The sequence below is a fragment of the Aethalodelphis obliquidens genome, unplaced genomic scaffold (genome assembly GCF_003676395.1).
Source record: "Aethalodelphis obliquidens isolate GAN/ISIS:26980383/991018 unplaced genomic scaffold, ASM367639v1 scaffold8, whole genome shotgun sequence".
NCBI lineage: Eukaryota > Metazoa > Chordata > Mammalia > Artiodactyla > Delphinidae > Aethalodelphis > Aethalodelphis obliquidens.
The window spans coordinates 61,113,413-61,125,122 of record NW_020837952.1 but is presented as its reverse complement, the minus strand read 5'-3'; the positions used below and the strand labels follow the sequence as shown (position 1 = coordinate 61,125,122).

At 53.8% G+C, this 11,710-nt stretch overlaps 1 protein-coding gene and 1 long non-coding RNA gene across 4 annotated transcripts in view; one reads left to right on the top strand and one right to left on the bottom strand.

The window, feature by feature from the left end:
* LOC113621156 (killer cell lectin-like receptor subfamily G member 2) overlaps nt 1-6,118 on the bottom strand; it is a 65,900-nt gene extending 59,782 nt beyond the window's left edge. Inside the window, exon 1 of one of the 2 annotated variants that reach the window (XR_003433083.1) lies at nt 6,023-6,118. Coding sequence is in view for 1 of the 2 variants with exons in the window: in XM_027107979.1 (XP_026963780.1) it covers nt 810-891 (82 nt within the window). In the remaining variant the exon portion in view is untranslated. Of the gene's footprint in view, nt 1-809; nt 1,575-6,022 lie in introns of those variants that run through there. The other variant, XM_027107979.1, reaches the window with a different exon arrangement.
* Nucleotides 3,751-8,187, top strand: LOC113621159 (uncharacterized). 2 transcript variants are annotated; one of them, XR_003433086.1, is made up of 3 exons: nt 3,751-4,034; nt 7,370-7,781; nt 7,919-8,187. It is a non-coding gene; the product is annotated as an uncharacterized LOC113621159 (long non-coding RNA). The 2 variants fall into 2 exon arrangements; XR_003433085.1 differs by lacking the exon at nt 3,751-4,034 and having other exon boundaries at nt 6,430-7,781.
* Nucleotides 8,188-11,710: the final 3,523 nt, after the last annotated feature.

Sequence of the window (11,710 nt, the reverse complement as noted above, 5' to 3'; positions counted from 1 at the left end):
TCGGGAATAATTGCATTGCCTGGCCTGGGCATTTCCATATTTAAATTGGGCAGCAGCCTATGATTAATTAAGAAGGAAAAAGGCAAAAAAGGAAGAAAAATGGTGGGGGTGGGGAGCCGGACGTTCTGGGCAGCACAAGGTGCCAGGGTGCCCGTGGCGGCTTAACTCCTGCCCTGCCAGGCCCAGGCCCGGGAGCAGAGGCGGCTGGGAGGGGACGCGGCCTGCGCCTTCTGTAGAGTCCCCGGCCCTGGGGGGCACACCCTCGGCCCCTTCGTGCCTCGAGTGCCACCCCAGCTTCAAAGGCTGCCCCAGGAACGTCCTCTACCTCACTTTCTCATTCAGAGTGGCTGGGCTTTGTGCCAGGTGCTGGGGAAAGACACCCCAAAGCCCCTGGTGGGGTGCTGGCCCGGGAAGAGCTGCTGCCATTCTGGCTGGGATGACTCGTCCTTGGCCACGGACACCTTTACGCCACGACATGCAAGCTGCACTGAGGCCCTGCTCCAGGCGAGGCTCCCAGATCCCTCCGCACTCACACAAGCCCCCTGCCAAGGGCTGCGCCACGGCCCTTCCGTCCCCTAGAGCAGCGGCCTGTTCTGGGAACGGGGCAGGGAGGCTCGCCACCCTTCTGGAAAGAATCAAGAGCTGTGGCTAAGTGAGAGCTGCGAAAGACCACATTCCTGGAAGCAGGTGGTGAGCCCCACGGAGCCCTGGACTTAGGGTCCAGCCGTCACCAAGCTTCAGCCCTGCCCCTTGCCAGCTGTATGGCCCTGGGAGAGTTATCTGGCGTCTCTGGGCCTCAGTTTGCTCACCTGTAAAATGGGGATGATAGCAGTGCCCACTGCACCTGCCCCACGGAGTTGAGCGGAGGAAGAGCAGCTCCCGGTTGAGCATAGAACCTGCTTGAGTTTCCAGAACCTCTGTCCTTGAGGTGGGCAAAGGTTGGAGCCAGTGGGGCCTCTGGCAGGAAGTTCCTCAGCCCAGGAACAAATCCACAACAGTTTGAATCCACTGCGCAAGTGGATGACGTTTAGAGCTTGGAGCTGGGAGAGCAGCTGGATTATCCAGGTGGGGCCAATCTAGTCACATGACTCCTTCCCAGCTATGATCAGAGAAAGAGACACGCCACTCTCTCTGAAGATGAAGGAAGGGACCACGGGCCAAGGAATGTGGGCGCCTCTAGAAGCTGGAAGAGACCAGGAACGGATTCTCCCCGGGAGCCTCCAGAAGAAAGCAGCCCTGCCCACACCTAGATTTTAGCCCTGTGAGACATTTCAGATTTCCAGCCTCCATAATCCTGACTGTTTGAGCCATCAGATCAGTGAACTTTGTTATGGCAGCAATAGGAAACTGACAACCCACCCCACCCCACCCCCAGCTCGCCCAGGTGCCTCTGAAGGAGACCCTGGGAAGGCAGCCCGCCACCGACATATTCACTCCACACCTGGTGCTCCTCTGTGGTGGGCAGTGCTGGGCTGGGGTCAGCAGACCTCATCCCTGCCCTCAGGAGCCTTTGGTCAGGCAGCCAGATGCCCTACAGAGCCCTCCTCGCCCAAGGGGCTCTAACCTCACCTCTTGACCCACCCACCCCATCCCACCTCCTCCTCCTACCCCTCACCACCACTTACAGAGCATCGCCCATGAGCAGGCATCATGATAAAACTTATCTCATTCCACCCCCAGCCTGACAGGCTCAGTGGTCGAGGCAGCCTGGACCCCTAGATCCTATCAGCAGTTTAGTAGGACGAGGGCCCACTTCCTGTTTCGTAACCATTAATGTGTCCTTCTCACAGTAGGACAGGCGGAAGGTCTTTGGGCCACTGTCTCTGCTCTTTGGGCCCAGGGTCCTCATCTGTAAAGGGGGCTGATTACAGCCCCTCACAGGGTGGCTGTGGACGTGGCAGCCGGTGCTGTGCGTGCTCAAAACTGCCCAGTCAAGTCAGCTCTGGAAAGGGTTGGGTTTTTCTCTAAAAGTCAAAAGATGCCAGGCAGGTTATCGCCTCAGTACCATCACTGTGCAGGGGGCCGGGGACTGTGCCCCCGGCCGAGGTGGAATTTCAGACAACCTCCAAAGGTTTCTGGAACCTAAAGGTCTCTCCTAACAGCCTTCAATCCCTTAGGAAATAAGCAGAAATGTGCACACAGACACTCCCCAAAATGTTGTTCACAACAGGGAAAACCGGAAATAATTGGGAATAACCTAAGCGTCCAATAATAAGGGGTTAGTTAAAGAGCTTCATCAATGGAATATTAAACAGTCATTAAAAACCAACTTGCAGAACAGTATCTTCTGATTTAGGGAACGAGTTGTGATAAAATATTTCGTGAAACAAGAAGAAGATAAAATGATACATATAATCAGATGCTAAGATGCTAATTTTGCTTGAAATTATGTTTTTACAGAAGCTGGGTAAAGTGTTCCCACTAGTTATTTCTGAGGGTGGTTTCACAGGTGATTGAAAACTTTCTTTCTTCTTTTATGAGGATTCAAAATGTTCTAAAATTAGCATGTAACATCAGTGATGGAAAAAAAAAAAAAAAATCAATGCAGGAGAGGAGTCATGCTCCTTCCACGGAGCTGCCCGCGGGTCCTCCCCAGCCCTCGGCATGCGGCAGGAACACGTGCAGCGAGCCGGGCCAGCTGGGGCGGGGCTGGAGTGGGGGGCGGTCTGTGGCCTCTCTGCCACACAGGGCTCCACACTCAGCAAAGTCCTGCATTCAAGCCCTGCATTCACACTTGCTTTAATGCTCTGCTGTCGCCATCCTGAAACTCTTAATACTTTTTGAAGAAGCCCCCGCCCCCCATTTTAATTTTGCACTGGGCTCTGCACTGACGTAGCCATTCCCAGCAAGGAGCCCTGGGCCTCTGGATCCTGGACCTTACTTTCCAGTTTCCTGAGTGCAGCAGCCAGCTTTTTGCAGTCAGTTTGTCTTATTTCCCACTCCGTGACCCCTTCTCTCCTGCTTCTCCCTGCTACACCGACTGTCGACTGTCGACTGTCGGCAGAAATGGGAACTGGGGCTCTGTTTTGTAAACACATGCATCCATCACTTGCAGTGCTTTCCCTGGAGACTGAAATCAGCACCTCACCAAGTTTTTAGGACCTTCTTACCAGCTGTGTATTTTCCCCGGGAAAACCAGATGCCTCAGACCCAGAACCACTGTTGCAGTCCCGTCCCACATCTGGTCCTACCAGTGAAGGCTCAGGGATACCTAGGAGGCTTCCTCCTACAGCTTCTGCAGAAACACCGCTAGAGACGTGGTAAGCTGCTCGTCCCTGGGGGCATTCAACAGAGACTACGCGGCCGGCAGCAGGAGCACTGCAGGAAACACCTTCTCTGGATGGAAAGTTAGCTCAGAGAGCCTCATCCTGGTGTTATAATTGCACAGGGCATCCGGCAGCTTCTCAAGGCAGGGCCAACGTCAGACTCACGTCTCGACCCCCTGTGCTCAGCACAGGCCTATAAATGCAGGGGAGGGGCTTAGTGATGGTTTCTTCTGGGATAAGGAAAGAAACACAAAAAGTGGGGAGAGGCAAGCAGTTGAGAGTTGACATGAGATTTGAGAAACTCAAGAGCTGCCCCAGAAGCAGGTGCCGTGTTAGAGAAGCCACGGTCCCCCTCGACTACAGTCAAATAGCAGCGACTAGATTTCCTGAGTGCCTCTGCGTGCGAGTGCCACGCTGAGCGTCCACACGGGTATCACAATTCTCCCCCAAGACTCCACTGAATCAGAACTCTTATTAAGCCCGTTTTATGAGTGAGGAAGTTGAGGCTCAGAGAGTTGAGGTTACTGGCCCAGGGCCACCCAGCTAGCACAAGGCAAGGGTTTTGAGTGCAGACCTGGCTCACAGAAGAGCCAGTCCTTCAGTGCAACCATAAGCCCAAGCTTTCCAAACTAGCGGCGGCTCTACTGCCTGGGATGTGAAGAAAGTTCAAGTTCACTTTCTGTATCCTGCTCCTCCTTCATTAGTCACAGAGCATCTCAGGCACAGCCTGAGTGGACGGAGAGGTTCCCCAGAGGATCTGGGGCCAGGGTAAGTCGGGTACCTTGTTTTAGGGAGATTTTAACTTCAAATCAGCTCGGTTAAGCAGATCAGGGCTTACAGAGGCAAGCCAGCTTCAGCTGCCGGAAGGACTCGGTATGTGGAGGCCAACACCTCCCCGTGATTCCGTCATGATGAGGGGTAAACGAGGTGCAAACTCCCCTCCCTTTCTGCGCCCCAGGTCTATAGGGCTTCCTTGTCAGAGCTTGGGCTGGGGGGGGCGGTCACTAGGAAACCTGCCTCTCTTTTAACATTACACAGCTCATGTTGGACTTCCCTCGTGGTCCAATGGTTAAGACTCCGCGCTTCCACTGCGGGGGTGCAGGTTTGATCCCTGGTCGGGGAACCAAGATCCTGCATGCCACGCAAAATTAAAAAATAAATAAATAAATAAGAAATGGCTCACACGGACCCAGGGGTTGTAACCCGGGGGGCAACAGGCTGGGTTCACCCAAGGATGTGTTTCCTCTGTCCTGCATTCGGGGTTTTCAAATTCTGGGCATTCTACGCACAAATCTGGATTTCCTTCTTCTGGAGAGCCAGAAGCTCTGGAACCCTAGGCCTTTCCCCTCGTGGCAGCAACTGGAGGGAGCCGGCATGAGGCCTCCCTCCCCTTAGCGCAGGCCTGGGCTCTCTGTTCCCCCAGTCCCCAAAACTCTCCCCTGCACCCCGCCTGACCCCTGTAGGCTGTCTGTTCAAGGCCCCTGCTGGAGCATCCAGGATACAGAGGGCAGTGACCTGTCCAGCCCCCGGCTGGCCTAGGCCTTCTCCATCCATGGCCCCCCTGTAGCCTTTCGCCGAAGGGGACTTTGGGGTCCAGGTGCCCTGGGGATGGAGGTGAGGTTAACAACGACCTCTGGAAGATTGGGCACCTGTCCGTGACTGAGAGCAGGCCCAGCCAGGCATTCCCTGCTGTGGCTGGGGGACCGGGGCTGGGACGGGGTAGGGGGGCAGTCAAACTCAAGGGGGCCGCCGAGGCCCTGCCACCGCCCACCCCGTAGGCACCCCCCAGGGATCAGGCCACTCACAGGCGGCCTTGTCTCAGGCAAAGGGAGGAGGAGGGTGCAGAGAAACCGGCCGGAGGGGGTCCTGGGCCTGTGGGCAGAGGCAAGTGGAGGCGCCAGTGTCCCCAGCTCTGCTCCCCAGGGACAAGGCCCCACAGGGCCCAGGCGCCCCCTCCTCCCCAGGCCCTGACCACAGCTGCCATGCTGTGTCCCTGAAGCTGCCATAGCAGCGTGGCACCAAGGCTGCCTTGGCACAGTTGCCCTGGGCAGAGTAGAGAGGAGGTGGTGGCTAGGGGTGCCCCTGGGGAAGGTCCCCCTGGGGAAGGTCCCCCAGGATGGCCACAGGGAAGCCGTTCAGGCAGGGGGGCAGGACCAGGCGCAGTAGCCGCCTGGAGCCCCCCGGGACCCGCTCGCACTGCAGCGGCCGGGGGGCAACTGCGCAGGTGGGCCAGGGCTGCCTCCCCTGAGCTATGGGGGTCGCTCACCCCACAGGCCCTGATCCGCATGCAGCCCCTGGCAGGCCTGGGCCTGGGGCTTTAACACCTGAAAGCCGGAGTGGCACCGGTGACCCCTCCTTCTTCCCTCCAGCCAAAGCGGGTGGGGGCCGCGCAAGGCCGAAGGGGAGAGAAAACCAGAGCGAGCTTCTTTCCCCTTTAAGAGCCCTGATGGCCGCCGCCCAGACCCAGCGGCCCGGGGACGAAAATGTCGCGAAAGATTCCCTTCCGAACTTCCCGAGTCTTTGTTCGGGAGGAGGCCGGGGCGGGCAGCTTCGCTGGGCGGAGGGCCGCGGGCTGAGCCGTGCGCTCCATGGCGGCCACGGTCACGGCGGCGGCGGCGGCGGCGGCGGCGGCGCCCCCCGCGCTCGCCCCCCGGGGCGCCCCCTCCCGGCCCGAGCCCGGGCCCGGCCCCCGGCCCCGGACCCCGCCGGCCGCGGGGGGCGCCGAGGGCTAGGGCGGGAGAGCGGGCGCCGCTTACCAGGTCATCCCGGAGTGCCCCGCGGTCCCGCCGGAGTCAAGTTCACGTCCGGCCGGCGGACTGTCCGAGGTCCCGGCGCGGCCGCGCAGAGCGAGGCCGCGAGCGGCCGCCGGCCCGGGTCACGCCGCACGCGGCCCCGCGGCGCCGCTGTCACCCCGGTCCCGCGACCCCAACTTTCCACACAGTCGCGGAGCTGGAAGTTTCCGGGCTTCGTGGGCGCTGGGCTGGGTTTCTGCAGTGTCGTCTGAGCTTGGCAACAAAGAGGGAAAGCAGGCCGGGAGAGGGGAGGAAAGAAAGAAATACGATGGGGAGAGGCCCGGCTACTGAGAAATCTCCAGGACTTGAAATTCCACCCGAAGCTTTTTTTGGATGTTTTTTCTTAGGTGGTAAACACCCCCCGCAGCTCAGGATGGAGCCCCTCCTCTGGTCCCGTGGCTGAGGCACCTTCCTCGGCACCTGCCTGTTTTATAACCCACTCCAAAGCGTCTTGGGCAAATTTTGGGGGTGGGGGGGAGTGAGGTGGGCACAAGATGCTTCCTGAAAGGTGGTTGATCTCAGTGCAGCTGCAGCAGGCCTGGGCTCGGAGGGGCTCCCTCTTGTCCTCCCAGCAAACCAGCTTGGGTCAGCTGCTCCAAGCAGCTCCCCTGTGTTTCTGTCCTGGGAGAAGAGGGACAGCTGGGACCACCACCACCACCCCCCTCCACCGTGTCCAGAAGAGGACCTGGGCTCCGTAAAGGGTCGAGGGCCCCAGGCCCACCTGCCCCCAGCCCACAGGTGCCGTAAACAGAGGACCCAGTCCTTGCCCTCTACGCAGCTGTTCTATGTGTGAGGTGGGAGGACTCCCAGTAACCTGGAAGCTCAGGCCTCCTCTTCTCGGGAGTTCCCTGGCTGCTGGTACCAGGGTCCCGGGAACGTGTCTGGGCTGGAGGGGGAAGCTGAGTGTCCTCAGGCCTCGGAACCTTCGCAGTGGCCTAGCCCAGTCCCTTCAAGGGCCGTCTGAGCACTGGAACAGGAGCTGAGGGGCACAAAGCATCAGCTGTCACTCGGCCTTGGGATACTCCTGCCCTGCCCTGTTCATCAGTTTGTCTGTCCGTCCTTCCCTGCAAAGACATATTTATGGAGAAAACAGTCCCATGCCTGCGATGCCAGAGCTCTGTGAAAGGCTGGGAGAATGAGGTGGTTTGGTTTTTTGTTTAAAGAAAAATGAGCAAGGGGACCGTGGAGACAGGTTGGGGGTTGGAGTAGGGGGCGGGATATGTTGTCTCTCGTCCCTCCAGGTGCCGGAGAGCTTCTCCGCTCAGTGCACATTTGCCCTTCCAATGATTTCTCAGATGTGATTCTTTCTAGAGTTGGTCCTGGATGCCCACGTGTAGTTCACAGAAGAGGCTGCGCCTGGGGGCACCTGATGGGTGCAGCCCATCCACCTGGAAACTTCAGAACTTACCATGGGGCTGAGACCATAGAAGGGGCAGAGGTGGGCAGGTCATCCTGGGGCTGGCTGGGGCAGCGTGTGGAGCGGGTGTTCAGAGCCACAGATCTTTGTCAGCTTATGTACCTAGGCTGCCAGTTCATCCCCAGGGCCCACAGTTTGCCTCATCTGGGGAAAAATCCACCTGCCAATGAAGTCCAAGATCGTTTCCCAGAAGGGGTATTTTCACAGGAACAAGCGTTTATCTCCAAAACCTCGGCTGGTCAGCCGTGCACGCTCCAGCAGAGCACCGAAGACCCATCGGGGCTCAGCGCCAGGGCGCCTCCTGAAGTAGGTACCCCTCGTTGACACGAAAGCCCCTCGCTCAGAGGCCGGGCCCTTTCCGCGGGAGGGAAGCTGCCTGTTCTCTCCCACGGCATCCTCACTGGGGGACTCCATTCGTGAGCTGCAATCACTTGTATTTCCAGGACTGAAAAATGCATCCAGAACCGCATGTCTTCCTGAAGCTTGAACCCACCCATTTGCTTTCTGATGTGTGGTCACTGTTGCTCAGTTTGTCCCCAAAGGGGATGTCACCCTAGCTCCATGAAAAACCGCCAAGACCTTGTTCGGCCTGGCTTCATGGGCACGTAGCCTGTGCAGTCATCCCATGCTCTATGCTCTGCTGTCTCTGTCTTAAAGTTCTTTTTTTTAAATCAATATTTTTATTTATCAATATATTTTTTATTTTCAACAATTTACAGTGTTATGTTAATTTCTGCTGTACAGTGAAGTGATTCAGTTATACATACATACATTCTTTTTTAAAATATTCTTTTCCAAAATAAAAAAAATTCTTTTCCATTATGGTTTATCATAGAATATTGAATATAGTTCTCTGTGCTATACAGTAGGATCTTGTTTTTTTTTTTTTAATTATTAATCCTTTTTGAACAAGGGGCCCTGCCTTTTTATTTTGCCCTGGGTCCTGGGCCATTGCCCACTTTGGCTGTTGTTAACAGGGTCATAAATTTAAAAACGAAACAAAACAAAACACAATTTTTATATTTCTTTTACTAAAGTCTGTTTACAGAAATAATTTCAGAGTCTATCTAAACAAGATAAAATATTTGAATAAAAGATCAATGTATTTAGGAAACATGTTCACCTCGAAGGGGCAGGAAGTTGTTATAGTAATAGTACAGCTCTGAGAGTTGGAATTATCCACGTTCAGCCCCCCAGCTCTGCCACGTGGGCCCTGTGTACCAACTCAGGGTCTCAGCTCGAGTGTGCACGGGGTGACACTCCCACCTGTGGGGTGGTCTAAGGAGCCAGGATTGTGGGAGAATTTGGCAGAATATCAGATACTTAATAAAAATACTGTGGATTGTCGTGTTATATTATTTGACATGAAGGCTTAGGTGAATTTTGACTACTTTTAATAAGAGTGTATTTTGTCCCTTCTCGTTATAAAAGCAATACAGACTACACAATGTCATAGAAAGTTTGGATATATATATATATATATATATATATAGAGAGAGAGAGAGAGAGAGAGAGAGAGAGAGAGACTTAGAGAGAGAGAAAGAGAAAGTAAGCATGTCCCTCTTAATCCAAAGCCACCTTTGGCCACTCACATTACCGTTTATTTCTTTATATAAAGAGACATACAAATACATTTCATTTAAAAAACTTTTTCTTTTACCCCATGGACATTTTTAAATGGGGACCCTGGTGAGGCCCCGCAGGAGAATCCGAGCAGAACTAATGGCCCTACATTGTGAACTAAATCCAGGCTGACCACAGCTCAGGGCAGCTTCACACGCAGGTATAAACCCAGTCTCCGCCGCCACCTGCTCCCAAGGACCATAAATTGTGACATTTACAGTTACAAAAGCGCCGGCTGATAACAACTCTACATCACAAAATGTCCTTAACCTGCTGCTGCCTCATCCTTCCCATTTGTGACTTAGTTAAAAAAATATTTTTTTAACAGTTTCGGGTTCTTATTTTTAATTTCCAGTCTGTTGTAGAATCTGCTCAGTCAGGGAGGGGAAAGAAACCCAATCAATCAGGTCTCCTCCTCGGCACCTTCGTAAGGCCAGCTGGTTGGAGGGAAGGGGCCTGATGGGAGAGGGGGGTCCCGGCAGCTCTAAACACAGGCAGAGCCCTGTTCTCAGAGAAACTCATGTTTAACCGCTAAGCCCAGCTGACGGGTCCACCGAATGAGCAGTAGATTATAAATTGTACAGTAACCCGGAGCAGACGACAGGCACAGGAAAAACACAGCCCCTGACCCCCAAACCCATGCTGCATTAATGAGCTATTTGGGGCCCAGAAGCTCCTGGGAACTGAAGTTTGAAGGCAGTGAGAATCCAGGTGTGAGGTCAAGTCTGAGCTGCCCGGGGCTGCCGGCCAGGTGACTCTGGGCAAGTCATTTCTCCACTCAGTTTCCCCCAGTTTGGAGGGAGACGTAGTGATAAACAACAGCCCCAACTTTCCAGGGCCGCAGGGACAGGAGACGTGCTACAGCTCAGTCACTGGCACCGGGCGTGCCACCCCCTTGCCCCTATCAGTCCCTGCAGGTCTCACCGAGGAGGGCCTTGTGCAGCAGGGAAAGTGGCACGGGGGCAGAGACCAGAACGCGCGCCCACCCTCGCCAGCGGGGGAGACTGGCATGTCCAGGAGGGGACCTTGGAGCTACAGGATCCTGTCACTCCAAACAGGAGGCTCTGGCTTCCCAGCCACCCAAGTAAGCCCAGGGACCACACTTCTCCCTGCATCCGTAGTGCCCAGTGGGCATAGCAGCCCTCAACAATAACCCAGCACAGAAACTGGGCCAAAGGACCGGGGCAGGGAGCTCCACCCTCACACGCCCATCATCCGCTACCGCCTTCTAGGCAGTTCCCTTTCGCTGGACCCGGGCATCGTCGTTCTGTCCCAGAGCCCAGTCCCGCGTCCCTGGCCTGCTTCAGCTGGAAGAGAGGAAAGGAAATCTGTTTGTTTTGATTCAATTTGTTTATAAAAAGGAAAGTGTTTGTTATAGAAAATTTGGAAATATAGAAAAAGCACAAAAAAGAAAACAAAAATTACCCATAAGATAATTACCAGGTACATTTTGTTGAAAGTCATTCTGGTATTATTTCCAAACCATATATGTATATGTACTCTGTGTGTGTGATCACACTATAGGTTATTTCTGAATCTTTTTGTTTAATATGTTTTGAGCATTTTATGTCATTAAATTTCATTCTTTCCAGGATTTGAAAAATAAAATCTAAATACCATTAATTTTAAAAATCAACTTTATTGAGGTATAATTTCCATGCAATAAGATCCCTTTCACTTTACTGTTCAATGAGTTTTGACAAATGTATTCAGCCCTGGGACCACCAGTACAATCAAGAAAGAAAATACCATCACCACAAAACGTCCCCTGGCAGGCAATCTTCTGAATCCTACCACTATAGATGTTCTACCTTTATTTAACATAAACGCGATCACAGAGTGTGGACTCGCCCAGCATAGGTGACATTCATCTATGTCTATCAGTATGTCCATCAACAGCTCACTCCTGTTTATTGTTTTATATTATCCCGTTGTACGCCTATCACAGCTTGTTTACCTGTTTGGCTGTGGGTGGACAATGGAGTTGTTTCTGATGTTTTGGCCATTGTGAATAGACCTTGTGAATGCTAATTTTTTTTTTTTTAACAATGTCACTGGCACAGGTTATGTACCCATCATGTGGGCGTGGCCTGTGTATTTCTTGCCTGGAGCACTCCCAAGAGCTGTGCAGTAGTCCATCCTATAATTTTTGCCACTATTATTGGACATGTAGTTTCTTTAAAGCTTTTGCTACTATAAATAATGCTGCTGGGGGAATTCCCTGGTGGTCCAGTGATTAGGACTCCGAGCTTTCACTGCAGGGGGCATGGGTTAGCTCCCTGGTCGGGGAACTAAGATCCCTCAAGCCCAGCGGTGCAGAAAAAAAAAAAAAGTGCCGCTGGAACATCTCTATAGTGACTGTTACATGTGTGGCTATGCTGCTTTCCTGAAGATAAATTCCCAGAAGCAGGAGTGTTAGGTCAAATGGTGTCCATGTTTTTAAGGCCCTTGCCACACAAGGTCAGGACTTTTAGGCACATTCATATCCATTTTCCCCCCATTTACTTCTCATATTAAGGATAGGCATCACTATCCCCATTGTTCAGATCGGAAAACTGAGGACTGGAGAGATGAAATGATCAGCCAGAGGCCACGGAGCTGCTTAAGTACAG